The sequence below is a fragment of the Haliotis rufescens genome, unplaced genomic scaffold (genome assembly GCF_023055435.1).
Source record: "Haliotis rufescens isolate VD_foot unplaced genomic scaffold, xgHalRufe1.0.p SCAF_13, whole genome shotgun sequence".
Lineage (NCBI taxonomy): Eukaryota > Metazoa > Mollusca > Gastropoda > Lepetellida > Haliotidae > Haliotis > Haliotis rufescens.
Window position 1 is genome coordinate 26,294,157 of NW_025963813.1, and position 18,590 is coordinate 26,312,746.

General features: G+C 43.7%; 1 protein-coding gene across 2 annotated transcripts in view; it reads right to left on the bottom strand.

Annotated features, from left to right (window-relative positions):
- Positions 1-18,590, bottom strand: part of LOC124110767 (nascent polypeptide-associated complex subunit alpha, muscle-specific form-like) — a 59,068-nt gene that overhangs the window by 11,969 nt on the left and 28,509 nt on the right. The window contains exons 6-9 of one of the 2 annotated variants that reach the window (XM_046470160.2): positions 6,885-6,963; positions 5,694-5,785; positions 2,262-2,415; positions 1,058-1,164 (exon numbers count right to left, since the gene is read on the bottom strand). In XM_046470160.2, coding sequence (XP_046326116.2) covers positions 1,058-1,164; positions 2,262-2,415; positions 5,694-5,785; positions 6,885-6,963 — 432 coding nt within the window. Of the gene's footprint in view, positions 1-1,057; positions 1,165-2,261; positions 2,434-5,693; positions 5,786-6,884; positions 6,964-18,590 lie in introns of both variants that reach the window. The other variant, XM_046470159.2, reaches the window with a different exon arrangement.

The window sequence follows — 18,590 nt, forward strand, 5'->3', positions numbered from 1 at the left end:
ATGGTCGGTCGTCAAGGAAGGAGGAATGGAGAGTTGATGGGCATTGATACTGAACTGATGAAGATGGTCGGTCGTCAAGGAAGGAGGAATGGAGAGTTGATGGGCATTGATACTGAACTGCTGAAGATGGTCGGTCGTCAAGGAAGGAGGAATGGAGAGTTGATGGGTATTGATACTGAACTGCTGAAGATGGTCGGTCGTCAAGGAAGGAGGAATGGAGAGTTGATGGGCATTGATACTGAACTGATGAAGATGGTCGGTCGTCAAGGAAGGAGGAATGGAGAGTTGATGGGTATTGATACTGAACTGCTGAAGATGGTCGGTCGTCAAGGAAGGAGGAATGGAGAGTTAATTGGCATCGATACTGAACTGCTGAAGATGGTCAGTCGTCAAGGAAGGAGGAATGGAGAGTTGATGGGCATTGATACTGAACTGATGAAGATGGTAGGTTGTCAAGGAAGGAGGAATGGAGAGTTGATGGGCATCGATACTGAACATGAAGATGGTCGGTCGTCAAGGATGAAGGAATGGAGAGTTGATGGGCATCGATACTGAACTGCTGAAGATGGTCAGTCATCAAGGAAGGAGGAATGGAGAGTTGATGGGCATTGATACTGAACTGATGAAGATGGTAGGTTGTCAAGGAAGGAGGAATGGAGAGTTGATGGGCTTCAATACTGAACTGCTGAAGATGGTCGGTCGTCAAGGAAGGAGGAAAGGAGAGTTGATGGGCATCGATACTGAACTGCTGAAGATGGTCGGTCGTCAAGGATGAAGGAATGGAGAATTGATGGGCATCGATACTGAAGAGTTGATGGGCATCGATACTGAACTGCCGTAGATGGTCGGTCGTCAAGGAAGGGATTGAGGAATCGAGAGTTGATGGGCATCGCTACTGAACTGCCGTAGATGGTCGGTCGTCAAGGAAGGGATTGAGGAATGGAGAGTTAATTGGCATTGATACTGAACTGCCGAAGATGGTCAGTCTTCAAGGAAAAATGACAGTTACATGACATCAAGCCATGACAGTAGCTCACCTGGTGTTAATGGAACATACCTTTATAGATACAATTTCTCAGTTGCGGACACCTTTTCCAAAGCAGACAAAGGAGACAAGTGAGTACAACTAACACACACGGTACAGAAGCTGCTGTGGGTGTAACCCTGAAATAAAGTAGATAAAACCGTGATGTGTCATATTTATTATTACATGATGCAGATTGTCAACTTCTTTCCTCTTGGTGTTCAAGTAAAGGGGAATGTACTGAAATGTATACGGATGATAAGATATACTTCTGGCTTTGGGCTGCAGTGTTATCAGAGTGTCAGCCCATCCTTTGACAGTTCTAGCCATCATATGGGACATACTTTTCAGGGCTCAATTCAGGAAAATATAACAGACACATTAAAGATTTCAAATTTGTTTCATGACTAGCTCTTAATTGTCCACAGATGGTTTTGAACACACTCAATGCCTCTAATTTCTGTTTACCATACTGTATCAAAAACACAGAGCTCCAGATAAGCTTTTGGTATTGTGGGTATTTTACGCATGCATTTTAAAATCATTGGGTATCAGTAATTCTATCTGGGTATTCAAATTTCTGTTACCAACTAGTTTTTACACATGGGGGTATTTAAGTTAAATATTTAAAAACACACATCTAGTCCCTGCAAACTGGTGTCGTGTGGGTTCGAGAGCTTTATAGGACTCAAAAATACCACGATACTTCCACAAGAAAGTGTGATGGCAAATGATCATGATGTAACTGTCATTGTGGAGTTTGGTAAGGTTGACGGAATGTCCGTTTATAAAGTTGCTGATTTGCTAATCGAATACGCAGGGTTACTTCACAATATTTTGATGATACGCACAAGTTTTATTTTTGTAGCGTATCTGTAATGTTCGTTGTGTATTTGATACGCTTGGATTTTATTTTACTACGTATTTCTGCATTTCTGATGCATATTTTACGCAGATACATAGCTTATCTGGAGCTCTGAAAACAGTATTGACAGTCATCCGATGTATGAGATTTCATTACTGTGCAACTAGGTTTTCATGTGATCAACCACACAGTGCAAGTTACGTTCAGTTAATCAAGCTCTGCTTTTGAGCACCGCAATTCGCTGTGCAGAGTTACATCCCTTGGGCATGATAGAAACCTCTGCTTGTGGGTTGGTATTATGACTAACAGTCAAAGGAGTGGACTGACGGACAATGTACCATGATGTAGCGAGCTAAGAACTGGTGGCCTTACCAGGGTCGAACATGAGGAGGAGGTGCTCCAGTAGTAGTATGGGGTCCAGTAGGGGGTCCAGTAGGGGGTCCAGTGGGGGGTCCAGTTGATGGTTCTTTAGGGACTCCAGTTGATGGTCCTTCAGGGCGTCCAGTTGATTGTCCAGTAGATGGTCCTGTTGGTAGGGATGGAGCTAGATTGTAGAAAGTGTGACAGTAATGGGAGGCTCACTGATGTTACCTCTGCAAACACAGGTACTGAAGCTCACTTTATGAAATGACTAAATAAACAATTATTGGTCACAGAGTGACGAAATATCCCCCGCCTGTACACCATAGTACCAAATATGAAGACAATCCAGCGATTAGTTCTTGAGATATCGCGGCAACACCGTTTTCTAACTCCAAAAGCAGATTTGCCTGCTGTGACCTTGACAATGGGGTCAAGGTCACCAAAACCGACTGGTGTCTGCGGTGTCTGTATATACACCATAGTTCCAAATATGAAGACAATCCAGTGTTTAGTTCTTGAGATATCGCGGCAACACCGTTTTCCAACTCCAAAAGCAGATTTGTCTGCTGTGACCTTGAAAATGGGATCAAGGTCACCAAAACCGACTGGTGTCTGCGGATTCTGTATATACACCATAGTTCCAAATATGAAGACAATCCAGTGTTTAGTTCTTGAGATATTGCGGCAACACCGTTTTCCAACTCCAAAAGCAGATTTGTCTGCTGTGACCTTGAAAATGGGATCAAGGTCACCAAAACCGACTGGTTTCTGCGGAGTCTGTATATACACCATAGTTCCAAATATGAAGACAATCCAGTGTTTAGTTCTTGAGATATCGCGGCAACACCGTTTTCCAACTCTAAAAGCAGATTTGTCTGCTGTGACCTTGAAAATGGGATCAAGGTCACCAAAACCGACTGGTGTCTGCGGAGTCTGTATATACACCATAGTTCCAAATATGAAGACAATCCAGTGTTTAGTTCTTGAGATATTGCGGCAACAAACAGGTGGGACGTACGGACGGACGTACGGACGTACAGACGTACGTACGGACGGTCGTGAATACTATATCCCCCGCTTCGCGCTTTCGCGCGGCGGGGGATAATAATGATTTTCTACATATTCTGTCATTTATATATTGTCGACATATAACAGGTAGAAACTATCACTCTTCATATTTAATGTATCATTCAGTACCCTATTTTTGAACAACACCTAATTTCAAACAGCTGTGTTTGATATTGATTTGTCGCTATAATGAGAGGTGTGACGTCATCAAATCTGCTGCCTAGAGAGTGCACGCATTCGGCCTGTCAAAATTAAGGTTCATGTGAAGTACCGTACACCTGTCAGAATTTTGGTGCCTGTGTCATGATAATAGAAACAGCAAAACAGTTTGAACGTATTGAATGTAGCTGATTTCTATTGCCGAAGACATCATCTACTAGCATGAAGCAGAATTTGAGTATTAATTCCCTCATCCCTCGAAATATCAGCAATGCCATCTTAACTGTTCAAAATTCGGGTACGTGAGGATACATACACAGAGTAGACATACAGGCCCAGGGTCACAAGGTCAGCAGTTGTTGGACATCACTCTGTTATTTCATGTATAGGATGTTTACCCTAACCTGGTTGTTATTAAAGCTAATCTTGTCTCATATAACCAGTCACATACTCAATGAGTAAAAATACAAAATAATCCCGAGGCAAGGGAATTAACTGACTGTAAAAGTCTAGTTTCCATGCTTGACGAACTAGCCTGGAAATATGGAGTTATATTTTGGCTGGACTAACAAGTCTATACACAGTCCAATCAAATCCCGAAACAAAATGTCTAGTTCATAAACAATGTGGCAACTGCCGTGTCGATATTGTCTGATTGCAGGATTTGCAGGGCATGAGTACCATCAACTGGGCGTCGACAGACATTTTCAAAATGTTGTCATGTTTTAATGGAACTGCTCAAGTGATTTGATGCACTTTGCAAGATAAGACCTGTTTATGACAATATAGATCCTTATTATCAGTCAGATCATCTTGACTGGGCGCTGCCATGTTTTTTAAGCAAGTGCAAGAGTTATGAGAGGGGGAATCTGATTGGTCAGTAGGATGGACATAGAAGGGACATAACTCGTAATAGCCACGCTACGATCGACACTGGTCTAAACTTACCTGAAATATCTACTGGCCAGATTGATGACAATATAAGACGATTCCTTAGAAGCCTTGAAACACCAAGTCAACAGGACCTGAGATCTCACTGGCCCTGTGAACACATTACACTTGGGTCCACAGGACCTGAAATCCCAATGACCCTGAGGACACATTACACTTGGGCCAACAGGACCGGAAATCCCACTGGCCCTGTTGACACAATACACTTGGATCAACAGGACCTGAAATCCCACTGACCCTGTTGACACATTACACTTGAGCCAAAAGGACCTGAAATCCCAATGACCCTGAGGACACATTACACTTGGATCAATAGGACCTGAAATCCCAATGACCCTGAGGACACATTACACTTGGGCCAACAGGACCGGAAATCCCACTGACCCTGTTGACACATTACACTTGGGCCAACAGGACCGGAAATCTCACTGGCCCTGAGGACACATTACACTTGGATCAACAGGACCTGAAATCCCACTGGCCCTGAGGACACATTACACTTGGATCAACAGGACCTGAAATCCCACTAGCCCTGAGGACACATTACACTTGGGCCAACAGGACCTGAAATCTCACTGACTGTGGACACAATACCCTTGGGCCAACAGGAGCTGAAATCCCACTTGCCCTGAGGACACATTACACTTGGATCAACAGGACCTGAAATCCCACTAGCCCTGAGGACACATTATACTTGGGCCAACAGGACCTGAAATCCCACTAGCCCTGAGGACACATTACACTTGGATCAACAAGACCTGAAATCTCACTGGCCCTGTGGACAAATTACACTTGGATCAACAGGACCTGAAATCTCACTGGCCCTGAGGACACATTACACTTGGATCAACAGGACCTGAAATCCCACTATCCCTGAGGACACATTATACTTGGGCCAACAGGACCTGAAATCCCACTAGCCCTGAGGACACATTACACTTGGGCCAACAGGAGCTGAAATCCCACTGGCTCTGATGCCTTGTTAGAAGCTGACAAGGTTGGGATGTCATCTGTACGATGACTCCATGCCCTGCTACATACACCCGTGTCAACAGAAGGCATGTCTAGGGCCACCTGAGGGCAGCCTTATTTTATTTATCTAACATTTAGGAGTCCTGTGATGGGATTTGAACCAGAATCCTACTGTTCTGATGCTGGAAGCCTTGTCAACATGACGAAAGAGATTAACCCCATCAGCAAGGTGGCAAAGTAAGGATCTCATCTACAGGATGACTCCATGCCCTGCTATTTATACAAACTAACCGGCAGTAGTTGAAGCCTCGGCCAGTTCGGTGCAGATGACGTCGCTGATGTCACTGCCTGTTGTTCTCTCCACCAGACCCAGCATGGAGCAGCTGCAAGCATGACACGTTGTGCAGCATTCATGGAAAACATCCTGTACATACTTCCCCAAAGTGACATAAAAGAGTTAGAAACAACTTGCACAAAAAAGTGCAGAAAAGCGTTTCCATTACATGGAAGAAATAATTAAGCAGCCTTATCCCTTAACCTGAAAATCCCAAAACTGTCCCCCAAGAAGCATCATGAACCATTTGGACAGTCAGGTGCCATCTTAACTCTTTCAACACCACAGGCCAGTAGACCGGCCAAGATATAGCTACACCAAAATGGTATATAATTTTATGAACCTGCTTATCATATCATTTATTTATTAATCTATTACTTTCACAATGTCTGAAACTACATATTTCATTTCAATTTATCATATTTCATCAATAGATTTAGAATTTGTTAACTATTTCCTGCAGTTATTGAAAAAACAATTTCTGGGACCCATACTTCTGGACAACGGGTCTGTATGGAACATGTCAAAGAGTAAAACAAAGACATTTCATGCAAATCCTTAAATAAATCATATAATGTTATACATAAAATCAACAAAAATATATCTAAAGGTACTATTTCCATCTTTTTGTGCCATCAAATGACATCTCGGCTATCAACGCCTGGTTTTTTAGGCTCGTGCAAGATGTTAAATGCCAAAATATATGCATGAGAAATATTTGTCAGAAGTCATAACCGAGCACAATATGTCCAGAAGAAGTTCCATATTTTTTTAGTTCCAAGCAGATAATTTCCTTGATTTTTGTAGGCTTCATCTATCACCACAGAGTGTCTGGGAACTCACTGTCACAGCAGTAAAAGCATCTGGTAGACTGGTGTTGAAAGAGTTAATCTATAAGAATGATGGGCCAATCTAATGCAGCATAACTTCAAAACAGAAAGTTCCATGCCTCTTGCTACAGGTAGACACAGTGCAATATGATTGCAATTTTCACACAACATTCATTTTTCAGAACTTGAAAGGAAAGAATTTCAGAAAAAGATGTTGAAATTGTTCACATTGTTCTCAAACACTGAGACACAATTAGGCTAAGTTGGAGGGTTTCTCGATTAAACATGTTGAACTGGCAGCATTTGTCATAAACCTACTTTCTCCAGGCCCGGCACATGCCCCAGTCCGAGTGGTCTTCCTTGAAGAAGCCGAAAGGACACTTGCGACATCCAGCGCCTACCAAAAACAATTTTTTTTCAAACATTCAAACACAAGTAAGATATATTTTTGTGAGTGAGTGAGTGAGTGAGTGAGTGAGTGAGTGAGTGAGTGAGTGAGTGACAGACCTGGGTTTAATGCTGCTATGAACAGTATTCCAGTCATATCACAGCATGTCAGTTTGGACAACAACTTCTGGTTTATTACATATAGAGATGTTTTGATATAGGTTCTTACACAGCTAGAGTGACTACAACCAAGTCACGAGAGGCATAAATGCATTATGTTGTGACAAGCTGCAGAATAACATTAACAACAAGTAGCACAGATAGGTTGACAACAAAAGTTCCTGTAACACAAATATTTTAGTGTATTTTTCAAACAAGTAAAGTTTGGTTTTCAATATTGTAGTACATGTATGGAATCAAGTCACAAAAACGCAACTACTACAGAAAAGCATGCATATCATGCAAAAGTTGACTTTTATGCATGACCCATGCATTTCACTACCCAAGAATGGGTATAAAAACATGTGCGTTAACGGGATTCCATATGCATTGTTTAGCATTGTGCTGACAACAACCACTCAGAAAAACAACACAATTACACAATTTTGTAGAATTTTCCTATTCGGAATATTCTATAAGTAATACGTTACCACTGATATACCGAGGCTGTTGTCTCCCACAACTGCTGCTATAGCGAAATCTACCACAGAGATCTCAATTACCTCATGCAGCACGTGCGTAGCCACCTAGCTGCCATGTGACACCCTTCACTCTTGACTCTCGCGAGAGCAAGTGCTCGGGGGACGGACAGGCGGGCAGCAGCCCAGTGGTAACGTATTACTTATAGAATATTCCGAATAGGAAAATTCTACAAATTACATTAAGTAATACGTTACCACTGTTATACCGAGGCTGACTACCACAGTAGGCGGTGGGGAGCAACTACAACCTGAACCTGACTGCTCGTGTTCCTTCCGACCAGCGGAAGTAAACAACAAGGCGGAAGTAAACAACAAGGCGGAAGCACTCGATGCACATGCTCCTAGCTAGGCGTTACCCTATAGGAATACCAAAGCACTGTCAAGCGCATACCGTAAGGCTCAATCGTCATTGCCAAACGATTGGTGACTCCAAACGGCCCCACTGGATAGGTATTTCATTGCCGCAGCGGATGAGAACACAGTATCCATGTGAGCTAAATCTTAGATCAGGTTAAACAGTCGAAAAGAGGGAAATTAATTTCATTCAGACCGTATATCCCCGAGCAAGCCTACTTAAAGTATGCAATAGGCGTGTGACCTAATTCCAGTATTCGTAAGCATGTATCACAAGGTTGGAATACACGACAGACAATTAAATACATAATTGTCAAAATACAAATAAGGACAAAACACACAAAAAGCCGCCTCACCTGTGGTGTGAGTGCGCTGGTTTGCAGGACCCCAACTCCTGTACCAACGGCGGTGGGAACATTGGAGACGACCCAGATTGACCACCGTGCAAGGTCTGAAGCCTGTGGAGTTCGGAACCTTGTGGACACACCTTAGATGACCGCTTGTGCCGCGATCAGCGGCCCAAGATGGTGCACCCCCTCCACGTCTTCATCAGAAACCTTTCTGAGGTAATGATTGGCAAAAACCGAGTCAGAACGCCAGTAACAACCTCGTAATATTCTGTGAACAGAGATATTCGAGTGTAGGGCAAATGTTGCCGCTAGCGCCCTGAACTCGTGCGGGTTTGACCCCGCTACCGGTAACCCCCAAGACCGGTAAGCCAGATTGATGACAGAACGAAGCCATAACGCAATCGAGTTGCGAGTTATGTCAACAGTGCGATTAGGGTTACACGATATGAACAGACGGCTATGCCCTTGTCTGCGTTCATTCGAAGCCTTAAGATAATACTTAAGGGCCCTAACCGGACAGTGATCTGTCCTCAGTATCAGCTGGATGTATGATTTCCTTGAGTGATCTTACAGTGAATTCTCTCTCCGTTTGACCAAATTTCTGATTCTTGGCGACGAAGCCCATGAGCAGGCCCAGGCGGACCGCTCCTTCGTCGCCCCTATCGAATCGTACTTTAGTGACATTGAGTGCATGAATTTCGGACACTCGTGCCGTCAGGGCAAAGGAGAGGAGAAATGCTGTTTTCCAAGTCACATGCCGAAACGAAGCACGACTCAAGGGTACATACGGAGCTTCCCTAAGTGATTTCGACACTAGGGAAAGATCCCAGGCCGGTGCCCGAAGGCGGCCCTTCTTAAGATCATGCTGTTTGAAAGCCTTGATAATACCCTGAATCACCGGCTCTTTTGAGAGACTGGTACCCACAGCAACGTCCCGTACCGTAGCAACGGAAGAGACATAGTTGGCAATGGAACCCATGTAATAGCCTGCACAGATACCTTATCTGGCGAATGAATGTGATGTTTACAACACCACTTCGTGAAAATAACCCAACGTGCATTATACACCTTCTGGGTAGAATCACGATGCATACTAACGTATGCCCGAGACGCCCAACGAGAAAAACCTTTACTCCTCAGACGCTCGGTGACAACATCCACGCGTGCAGATTGAACTGCCCTGCGTTTGGATGTAGTTGACGGGTGTGAGGGTGGATCAGGAGATCCGGTCTCACAGGCAGTGGAAGTGGCGACTGCGTGACCTAGGTCGGGGTGCCACGATCTGTTTGGCCACATGGGCCCGATCAGTAACATTCGACAGCGAACTCCTCGGAGCCGGCTTAGAATGAGTGGTATCAACGCCGTCGGTGGGTAAGCATAAGCGTCCATGCCGTTCAGTCTAACGCGAGAGCATCGTGATCAATGGCCCTCGGGTCCGGGACTGGTGATACAAACAACGGGAGTTGATTGGTGAACCGTGTTGCGAACAGGTCGACCATCGGACAACCCGAATGTTCGCACAGCCACTGAAACACTACTGGGTTGAGCATCCACTCTGTGGGGCTCGGATCCCGAGGCCTCGATAGAGCGTCGGCCAGTACGTTCCGCACACCTGGGATGTGACAGGCACGCACCTGGCACGGGACACTGTCCACCAGAGCGTAAAACTCCAACATGAGATCGAGTAGCGAGTGACTGTGGGTTCCCCCCAGTTTGTTCACATAGGACACTGCCGTCGTGTTGTCGGTCGCCAGCATGAGCCGGGCGTTGACGAGACGATGCTTCCAGTGATTGGAGCAGAGATAACAGTAAGAATAACAAATAGCACAAAGCTAGGTAATTAAGCCAGATGTGCAGTGAGGACAAGGACTTCATGCCAAGCTGGCGTTTTAATGCCTTTGGTCCTTATCCTTACTGCCCATCTGGCACCTGTGTGCTATTTGTTATTCTTACTATACATCTACTTTCCGCCAGGCATCTGTGTGCTATTTGTTATTCTTACTATACATCTACTTTCCGCCAGGCATCAGTGTGCTATTTGTTATTCTTACTATACATCTACTTTCCGCCAGGCATCAGTGTGCTATTTGTTATTCTTACTATACATCTACTTTCCGCCAGGCATCTGTGTGCTATTGGTTATTCTTACTATACATCTACTTTCCGCCAGGCATCTGTGTGCTATTGGTTATTCTTACTGTACATCTACTTTCCGCCAGGCATCAGTGTGCTATTTGTTATTCTTACTATACATCTACTTTCCGCCAGGCATCTGTGTGCTATTTGTTATTCTTACTATACATCTACTTTCCGCCAGGCATCTGTGTGCTATTTGTTATTCTTACTGTACATCTACTTTCCGCCAGGCATCTGTGTGCTATTTGTTATTCTTACTGTACATCTACTTTCCGCCAGGCATCTGTGTGCTATTTGTTATTCTTACTGTACATCTACTTTCCGCCAGGCATCAGTGTGCTATTTGTTATTCTTACTATACATCTACTTTCCGCCAGGCATCAGTGTGCTATTTGTTATTCTTACTATACATCTACTTTCCGCCAGGCATCTGTGTGCTATTGGTTATTCTTACTATACATCTACTTTCCGCCAGGCATCTGTGTGCTATTGGTTATTCTTACTGTACATCTACTTTCCGCCAGGCATCTGTGTGCTATTGGTTATTCTTACTGTACATCTACTTTCCGCCAGGCATCAGTGTGCTATTTGTTATTCTTACTATACATCTACTTTCCGCCAGGCATCTGTGTGCTATTTGTTATTCTTACTATACATCTACTTTCCGCCAGGCATCTGTGTGCTATTTGTTATTCTTACTGTACATCTACTTTCCGCCAGGCATCTGTGTGCTATTTGTTATTCTTACTGTACATCTACTTTCCGCCAGGCATCTGTGTGCTATTTGTTATTCTTACTGTACATCTACTTTCCGCCAGGCATCTGTGTGCTATTTGTTATTCTTACTGTACATCTACTTTCCGCCAGGCATCTGTGTGCTATTTGTTATTCTTACTATACATCTACTTTCCGCCAGGCATCTGTGTGCTATTTGTTATTCTTACTATACATCTACTTTCCGCCAGGCATCTGTGTGCTATTTGTTATTCTTACTATACATCTACTTTCCGCCAGGCATCTGTGTGCTATTGGTTATTCTTACTGTACATCTACTTTCCGCCAGGCATCTGTGTGCTATTTGTTATTCTTACTGTACATCTACTTTCCGCCAGGCATCTGTGTGCTATTGGTTATTCTTACTGTACATCTACTTTCCGCCAGGCACCTGTACGCTATTGGTTATTCTTACTGTACATCTACTTTCCGCCAGGCATCTGTGCGCTATTTGTTATTCTTACTGTACATCTACTTTCCGCCAGGCATCAGTGTGCTATTGGTTATTCTTACTGTACATCTACTTTCCGCCAGGCACCTGTGTGCTATTTGTTATTCTTACTGTACATCTACTTTCCGCCAGGCATCAGTGTGCTATTTGTTATTCTTACTGTACATCTACTTTCCGCCAGGCATCTGTGTGCTATTTGTTATTCTTACTATACATCTACTTTCCGCCAGGCATCTGTGTGCTATTTGTTATTCTTACTATACATCTACTTTCCGCCAGGCATCTGTGTGCTATTGGTTATTCTTACTGTACATCTACTTTCCGCCAGGCATCTGTGTGCTATTTGTTATTCTTACTGTACATCTACTTTCCGCCAGGCATCTGTGTGCTATTGGTTATTCTTACTGTACATCTACTTTCCGCCAGGCACCTGTACGCTATTGGTTATTCTTACTGTACATCTACTTTCCGCCAGGCACCTGTGCGCTATTGGTTATTCTTACTATACATCTACTTTCCGCCAGGCATCAGTGTGCTATTTGTTATTCTTACTGTACATCTACTTTCCGCCAGGCATCTGTGTGCTATTTGTTATTCTTACTATACATCTACTTTCCGCCAGGCATCAGTGTGCTATTTGTTATTCTTACTGTACATCTACTTTCCGCCAGGCACCTGTGTGCTATTTGTTATTCTTACTGTACATCTACTTTCCGCCAGGCATCTGTGTGCTATTTGTTATTCTTACTATACATCTACTTTCCGCCAGGCATCTGTGTGCTATTTGTTATTCTTACTATACATCTACTTTCCGCCAGGCATCAGTGTGCTATTTGTTATTCTTACTGTACATCTACTTTCCGCCAGGCATCTGTGTGCTATTTGTTATTCTTACTATACATCTACTTTCCGCCAGGCATCAGTGTGCTATTTGTTATTCTTACTGTACATCTACTTTCCGCCAGGCATCAGTGTGCTATTTGTTATTCTTACTGTACATCTACTTTCCGCCAGGCACCTGTGTGCTATTTGTTATTCTTACTATACATCTACTTTCCGCCAGGCATCTGTGTGCTATTTGTTATTCTTACTATACATCTACTTTCCGCCAGGCATCAGTGTGCTATTTGTTATTCTTACTGTACATCTACTTTCCGCCAGGCATCTGTGTGCTACCTATTACCTATTACATGCTGTTGTTAACTCTTTCATCACTGGCAGTTATGTCCCTTGAGACCCTGCAGTCCCTGACACTGACAAGGCCTGTACACTGGCCTCCCTGGCAGTATTATTGGAAAATCACACTATCATTTTTAATGCACTTTTTCTACCAGAAACTTGCTTTTAATATACATTTATCATATACCATTGTAAAGAGGATTAAGTATACTTTAATATTCTTTGTTGTTATTGTCTCTAACCTTTGTTATTTTCTAATTACAGGTGTTTACAAGTGAAATAAAACTTGAAAACACTGAAAAAATGAAAACAGACAATGAATTTTGGCTCAAATTGTATTACAAATCACAAAAATAAATCACAGATACAAGGTAAACATAACACAGTGGTCTTGTCATCTTGGACGGCACAGGTAATCCCAGGTGTTACAGGTAAATTCTCTTTATGCACATCTGTAAACAAATAAACAAGTTTACAACTCTTGGTACTGACTTTGTTTTCTATACTGATGTCACATATTACTTATGATACACTTACAGCCTCTTAGGTAAACTCGTTAACACAGGTAAACTTCTTAACGCAGGTAAACTCGTTAACACAGGTAAAAACACAAATATTTGATTTATTTTGTTCTTTTTCAGGATTTGAAACAAAAATTAAGTTTTTAAGTTTTTAAATAGTAATTTATCACATTACCTGAACATTGAACCACAGCTCCTATAAGAATGACATCACAGAGAAGATATCACAGATTGATCTGAAAGGAGGGAAAAATTGTAACAGGACGGAAAGATCGTAAATTCAAGTTCTGCAAATATACAAGTTGTGATAACATATTTACAATACACTGTTATTTACAATTGCATAATAAATTAAATCAGTACATTATTACATCAATTAATAAATAAATAATCATTACAGTTACTAAAATTTAAATTAAGATGTAAAAAACAAGAACAAACATGAATATGGAAATAAATTTTATTCAAATTGAGCGAAATATAAGGACATACGACAAACCGGCAAACTACAATTCGGATTGCGATCAGAAACTTAAATTTTAAAAAAAAGAAAGAGATACGTCATGCCATTCACCTTTGTTGTTGTTGTGATCGCTCGTTCACCTGTAGGCTGCATTCTCATTCGTCGCACTGATAATCTGTTCAAACACAGAATCATTGTAAAACAGTTGGAAAAAACCAATAGCACGATATTTCACTCACCGTGTCAATATATATTCTTGAGTCCGGTCGCCTCTTCAAAATCCCTCATGTCTCCACCGTTGTGGTCCCTCTGCCACTCCCATTCTTGAAAGTTGGCGGGGGGGGGGGGGACACCTCGTCGAAACCGTCAAAATCTTCACCAAAATCTTCACGAAATTCCCTCTCCCCTTCACGTAAATTATTCAAATCAAACACATTATTATTCCCGATAGAGTCGTTGTTAGTCATCTGATCGCTATCCGAATCGTAGTTGGCCGCCATTACGCTAGATTTACGATTCAAGCGAGAAAAATACCTGTCGCGAAAACAGGTGACATTCGCGATTTTCGCGCCAAAAAGACTGGGAAATTCCATCGAATGACGTGTCAATCACGTGTAGATCTCGTTTCCATATTTAGAACGAGATTACACACGAGAAAGGAAGTTGAAAGAGCGATTTTGTAAACACCGTCGCGCCGCCCGATTTATCGGGCAGCCGTGTGTGGGGCTTGGACAATAGCCGCCCGATTTTTCGGGCAGCCGGGTACTGGGACACGGTTTATGCTGCCCGATAAATCGGGCAGTCGGGGCGAAAGGGTTAATGTCAATCTGCTTATCACGACACATCATGCATTTATGCCTCTCTTCACTTGGTTGTAGTCACTCTTGATGTTAACTGTCTAAGAATCTACATTGAAAAGCTGCTATATGCAATAAATAAGATGTTGTTATCCATAAAGTTGTGCGATTTTATTTTTCAGGTGTCACACATGAAGTGATGTTTATCACGTTGGTGAAAACCACGGGCACAGGTTTGGTGCTGACAAACCTAGGAACATATACAGAGTGAACCAGGATTCCAACCCACGGTCACAGGTGTGGTAGGTAGGTCACAGGTGTCACATAAACATTTACAGAATGAACCAGGATTCCAACCCACGGTCACAGGTGTGGTAGGTAGGTCACAGGTGTCACATAAACATTTACAGAATGAACCAGGATTCCAACCCACAGTCACAGGTGTGGTAGGTAGGTCACAGGTGTCACATAAACATATACAGAATGAACCAGGATTCCAACCCACGGTCACAGGTGTGGTAGGTGGTCACAGGTGTCACATAAACATATACAGAATGAACCAGGATTCCAACCCACGGTCACAGGTGTGGTAGGTGGTCACAGGTGTCACATAAACATATACAGAGTGAACCAGGATTCCAACCCACAGTCACAGGTGTGGTAGGTAGGTCACAGGTGTCACATAAACATATACAGAATGAACCAGGATTCCAACCCACGGTCACAGGTGTGGTAGGTGGTCACAGGTGTCACATAAACATATACAGAATGAACCAGGATTCCAACCCACGGTCACAGGTGTGGTAGGTAGGTCACAGGTGTCACATAAACATTTACAGAGTGAACCAGGATTCCAACCCACGGTCACAGGTGTGGTAGGTAGGTCACAGGTGTGGTAGGTAGGTCACAGGTGTCACATAAACATATACAGAATGAACCAGGATTCCAACCCACGGTCACAGGTGTGGTAGGTAGGTCACAGGTGTGGTAGGTAGGTCACAGGTGTGGTAGGTGGTCACAGGTGTCACATAAACATATACAGAGTGAACCAGGATTCCAACCCACGGTCACAGGTGTGGTAGGTAGGTCACAGGTGTCACATAAACATTTACAGAGTGAACCAGGATTCCAACCCACAGTCACAGGTGTGGTAGGTAGGTCACAGGTGTCACATAAACATTTACAGAATGAACCAGGATTCCAACCCACGGTCACAGGTGTCACATAAACATATACAGAGTGAACCAGGATTCCAACCCACGGTCACAGGTGTGGTAGGTGGTCACAGGTGTGGTAGGTAGGTCACAGGTGTCACATAAACATATACAGAATGAACCAGGATTCCAACCCACGGTCACAGGTGTGGTAGGTAGGTCACAGGTGTCACATAAACATATACAGAATGAACCAGGATTCCAACCCACGGTCACAGGTGTCACATAAACATATACAGAATGAACCAGGATTCCAACCCACGGTCACAGGTGTGGTAGGTAGGTCACAGGTGTCACATAAACATATACAGAATGAACCAGGATTCCAACCCACAGTCACAGGTGTGGTAGGTAGGTCACAGGTGTCACATAAACATATACAGAATGAACCAGGATTCCAACCCACAGTCACAGGTGTGGTAGGTGATCACAGGTGTCACATAAACATATACAGAATGAACCAGGATTCCAACCCACGGTCACAGGTGTGGTAGGTAGGTCACAGGTGTGGTAGGTAGGTCACAGGTGTCACATAAACATATACAGAGTGAACCAGGATTCCAACCCACGGTCACAGGTGTGGTAGGTAGGTCACAGGTGTCACATAAACATATACAGAGTGAACCAGGATTCCAACCCACGGTCACAGGTGTGGTAGGTAGGTCACAGGTGTCACATAAACATATACAGAGTGAACCAGGATTCCAACCCACAGTCACAGGTGTGGTAGGTAGGTCACAGGTGTCACATAAACATATAAAGAGTGAACCAGGATTCCAACCCACAGTCACAGGTGTGGTAGGTAGGTCACAGGTGTCACATAAACATATACAGAGTGAACCAGGATTCCAACCCACGGTCACAGGTGTGGTAGGTAGGTCACAGGTGTCACATAAACATTTACAGAGTGAACCAGGATTCCAACCCACGGTCACAGGTGTCACATAAACATATACAGAGTGAACCAGGATTCCAACCCACGGTCACAGGTGTCACATAAACATATACAGAGTGAACCAGGATTCCAACCCACGGTCACAGGTGTCACATAAACATATACAGAGTGAACCAGGATTCCAACCCACGGTCACAGGTGTGGTAGGTAGGTCACAGGTGTCACATAAACATATACAGAGTGAACCAGGATTCCAACCCACAGTCACAGGTGTGGTAGGTGATCACAGGTGTCACATAAACATATACAGAATGAACCAGGATTCCAACCCACGGTCACAGGTGTGGTAGGTAGGTCACAGGTGTGGTAGGTAGGTCACAGGTGTCACATAAACATATACAGAGTGAACCAGGATTCCAACCCACGGTCACAGGTGTGGTAGGTAGGTCACAGGTGTCACATAAACATATACAGAATGAACCAGGATTCCAACCCACGGTCACAGGTGTGGTAGGTGGTCACAGGTGTCACATAAACATATACAGAATGAACCAGGATTCCAACCCACGGTCACAGGTGTGGTAGGTAGGTCACAGGTGTCACATAAACATTTACAGAGTGAACCAGGATTCCAACCCACGGTCACAGGTGTGGTAGGTAGGTCACAGGTGTGGTAGGTAGGTCACAGGTGTCACATAAACATATACAGAATGAACCAGGATTCCAACCCACGGTCACAGGTGTGGTAGGTAGGTCACAGGTGTGGTAGGTAGGTCACAGGTGTGGTAGGTAGGTCACAGGTGTGGTAGGTGGTCACAGGTGTCACATAAACATATACAGAATGAACCAGGATTCCAACCCACGGTCACAGGTGTGGTAGGTAGGTCACAGGTGTGGTAGGTAGGTCACAGGTGTCACATAAACATATACAGAGTGAACCAGGATTCCAACCCACGGTCACAGGTGTGGTAGGTAGGTCACAGGTGTCACATAAACATATACAGAATGAACCAGGATTCCAACCCACGGTCACAGGTGTGGTAGGTAGGTCACAGGTGTCACATAAACATATACAGAATGAACCAGGATTCCAACCCACAGTCACAGGTGTGGTAGGTAGGTCACAGGTGTCACATAAACATATACAGAGTGAACCAGGATTCCAACCCACGGTCACAGGTGTCACATAAACATATACAGAGTGAACCAGGATTCCAACCCACAGTCACAGGTGTGGTAGGTAGGTCACAGGTGTCACATAAACATATACAGAGTGAACCAGGATTCCAACCCACGGTCACAGGTGTGGTAGGTGATCACAGGTGTCACATAAACATATACAGAATGAACCAGGATTCCAACCCACGGTCACAGGTGTGGTAGGTAGGTCACAGGTGTGGTAGGTAGGTCACAGGTGTGGTAGGTAGGTCACAGGTGTCACATAAACATATACAGAGTGAACCAGGATTCCAACCCACAGTCACAGGTGTGGTAGGCTGGTCACAGGTGTCACATAAACATATACAGAGTGAACCAGGATTGCGGCACCCTAATGAACCATTGTGGCTATGGAGAATTACCGTGTTGTTCCCATGTGATTTATTTGGGTTTTTTTAGTCTGATCACTTGAAGAGACATTAACACAGTTTATCCATTGTGGGAACAGCACATTTCATCTGAGGGTTTGGAAACACATGTTTACATATTTACAAAAAAACACTGAATTATCCACTCTGGTTGAAATATAGCATTAAAGATGTGACTTTAAGTTGTTCACACAAGTTTCTTCGTTACTTGCTGTA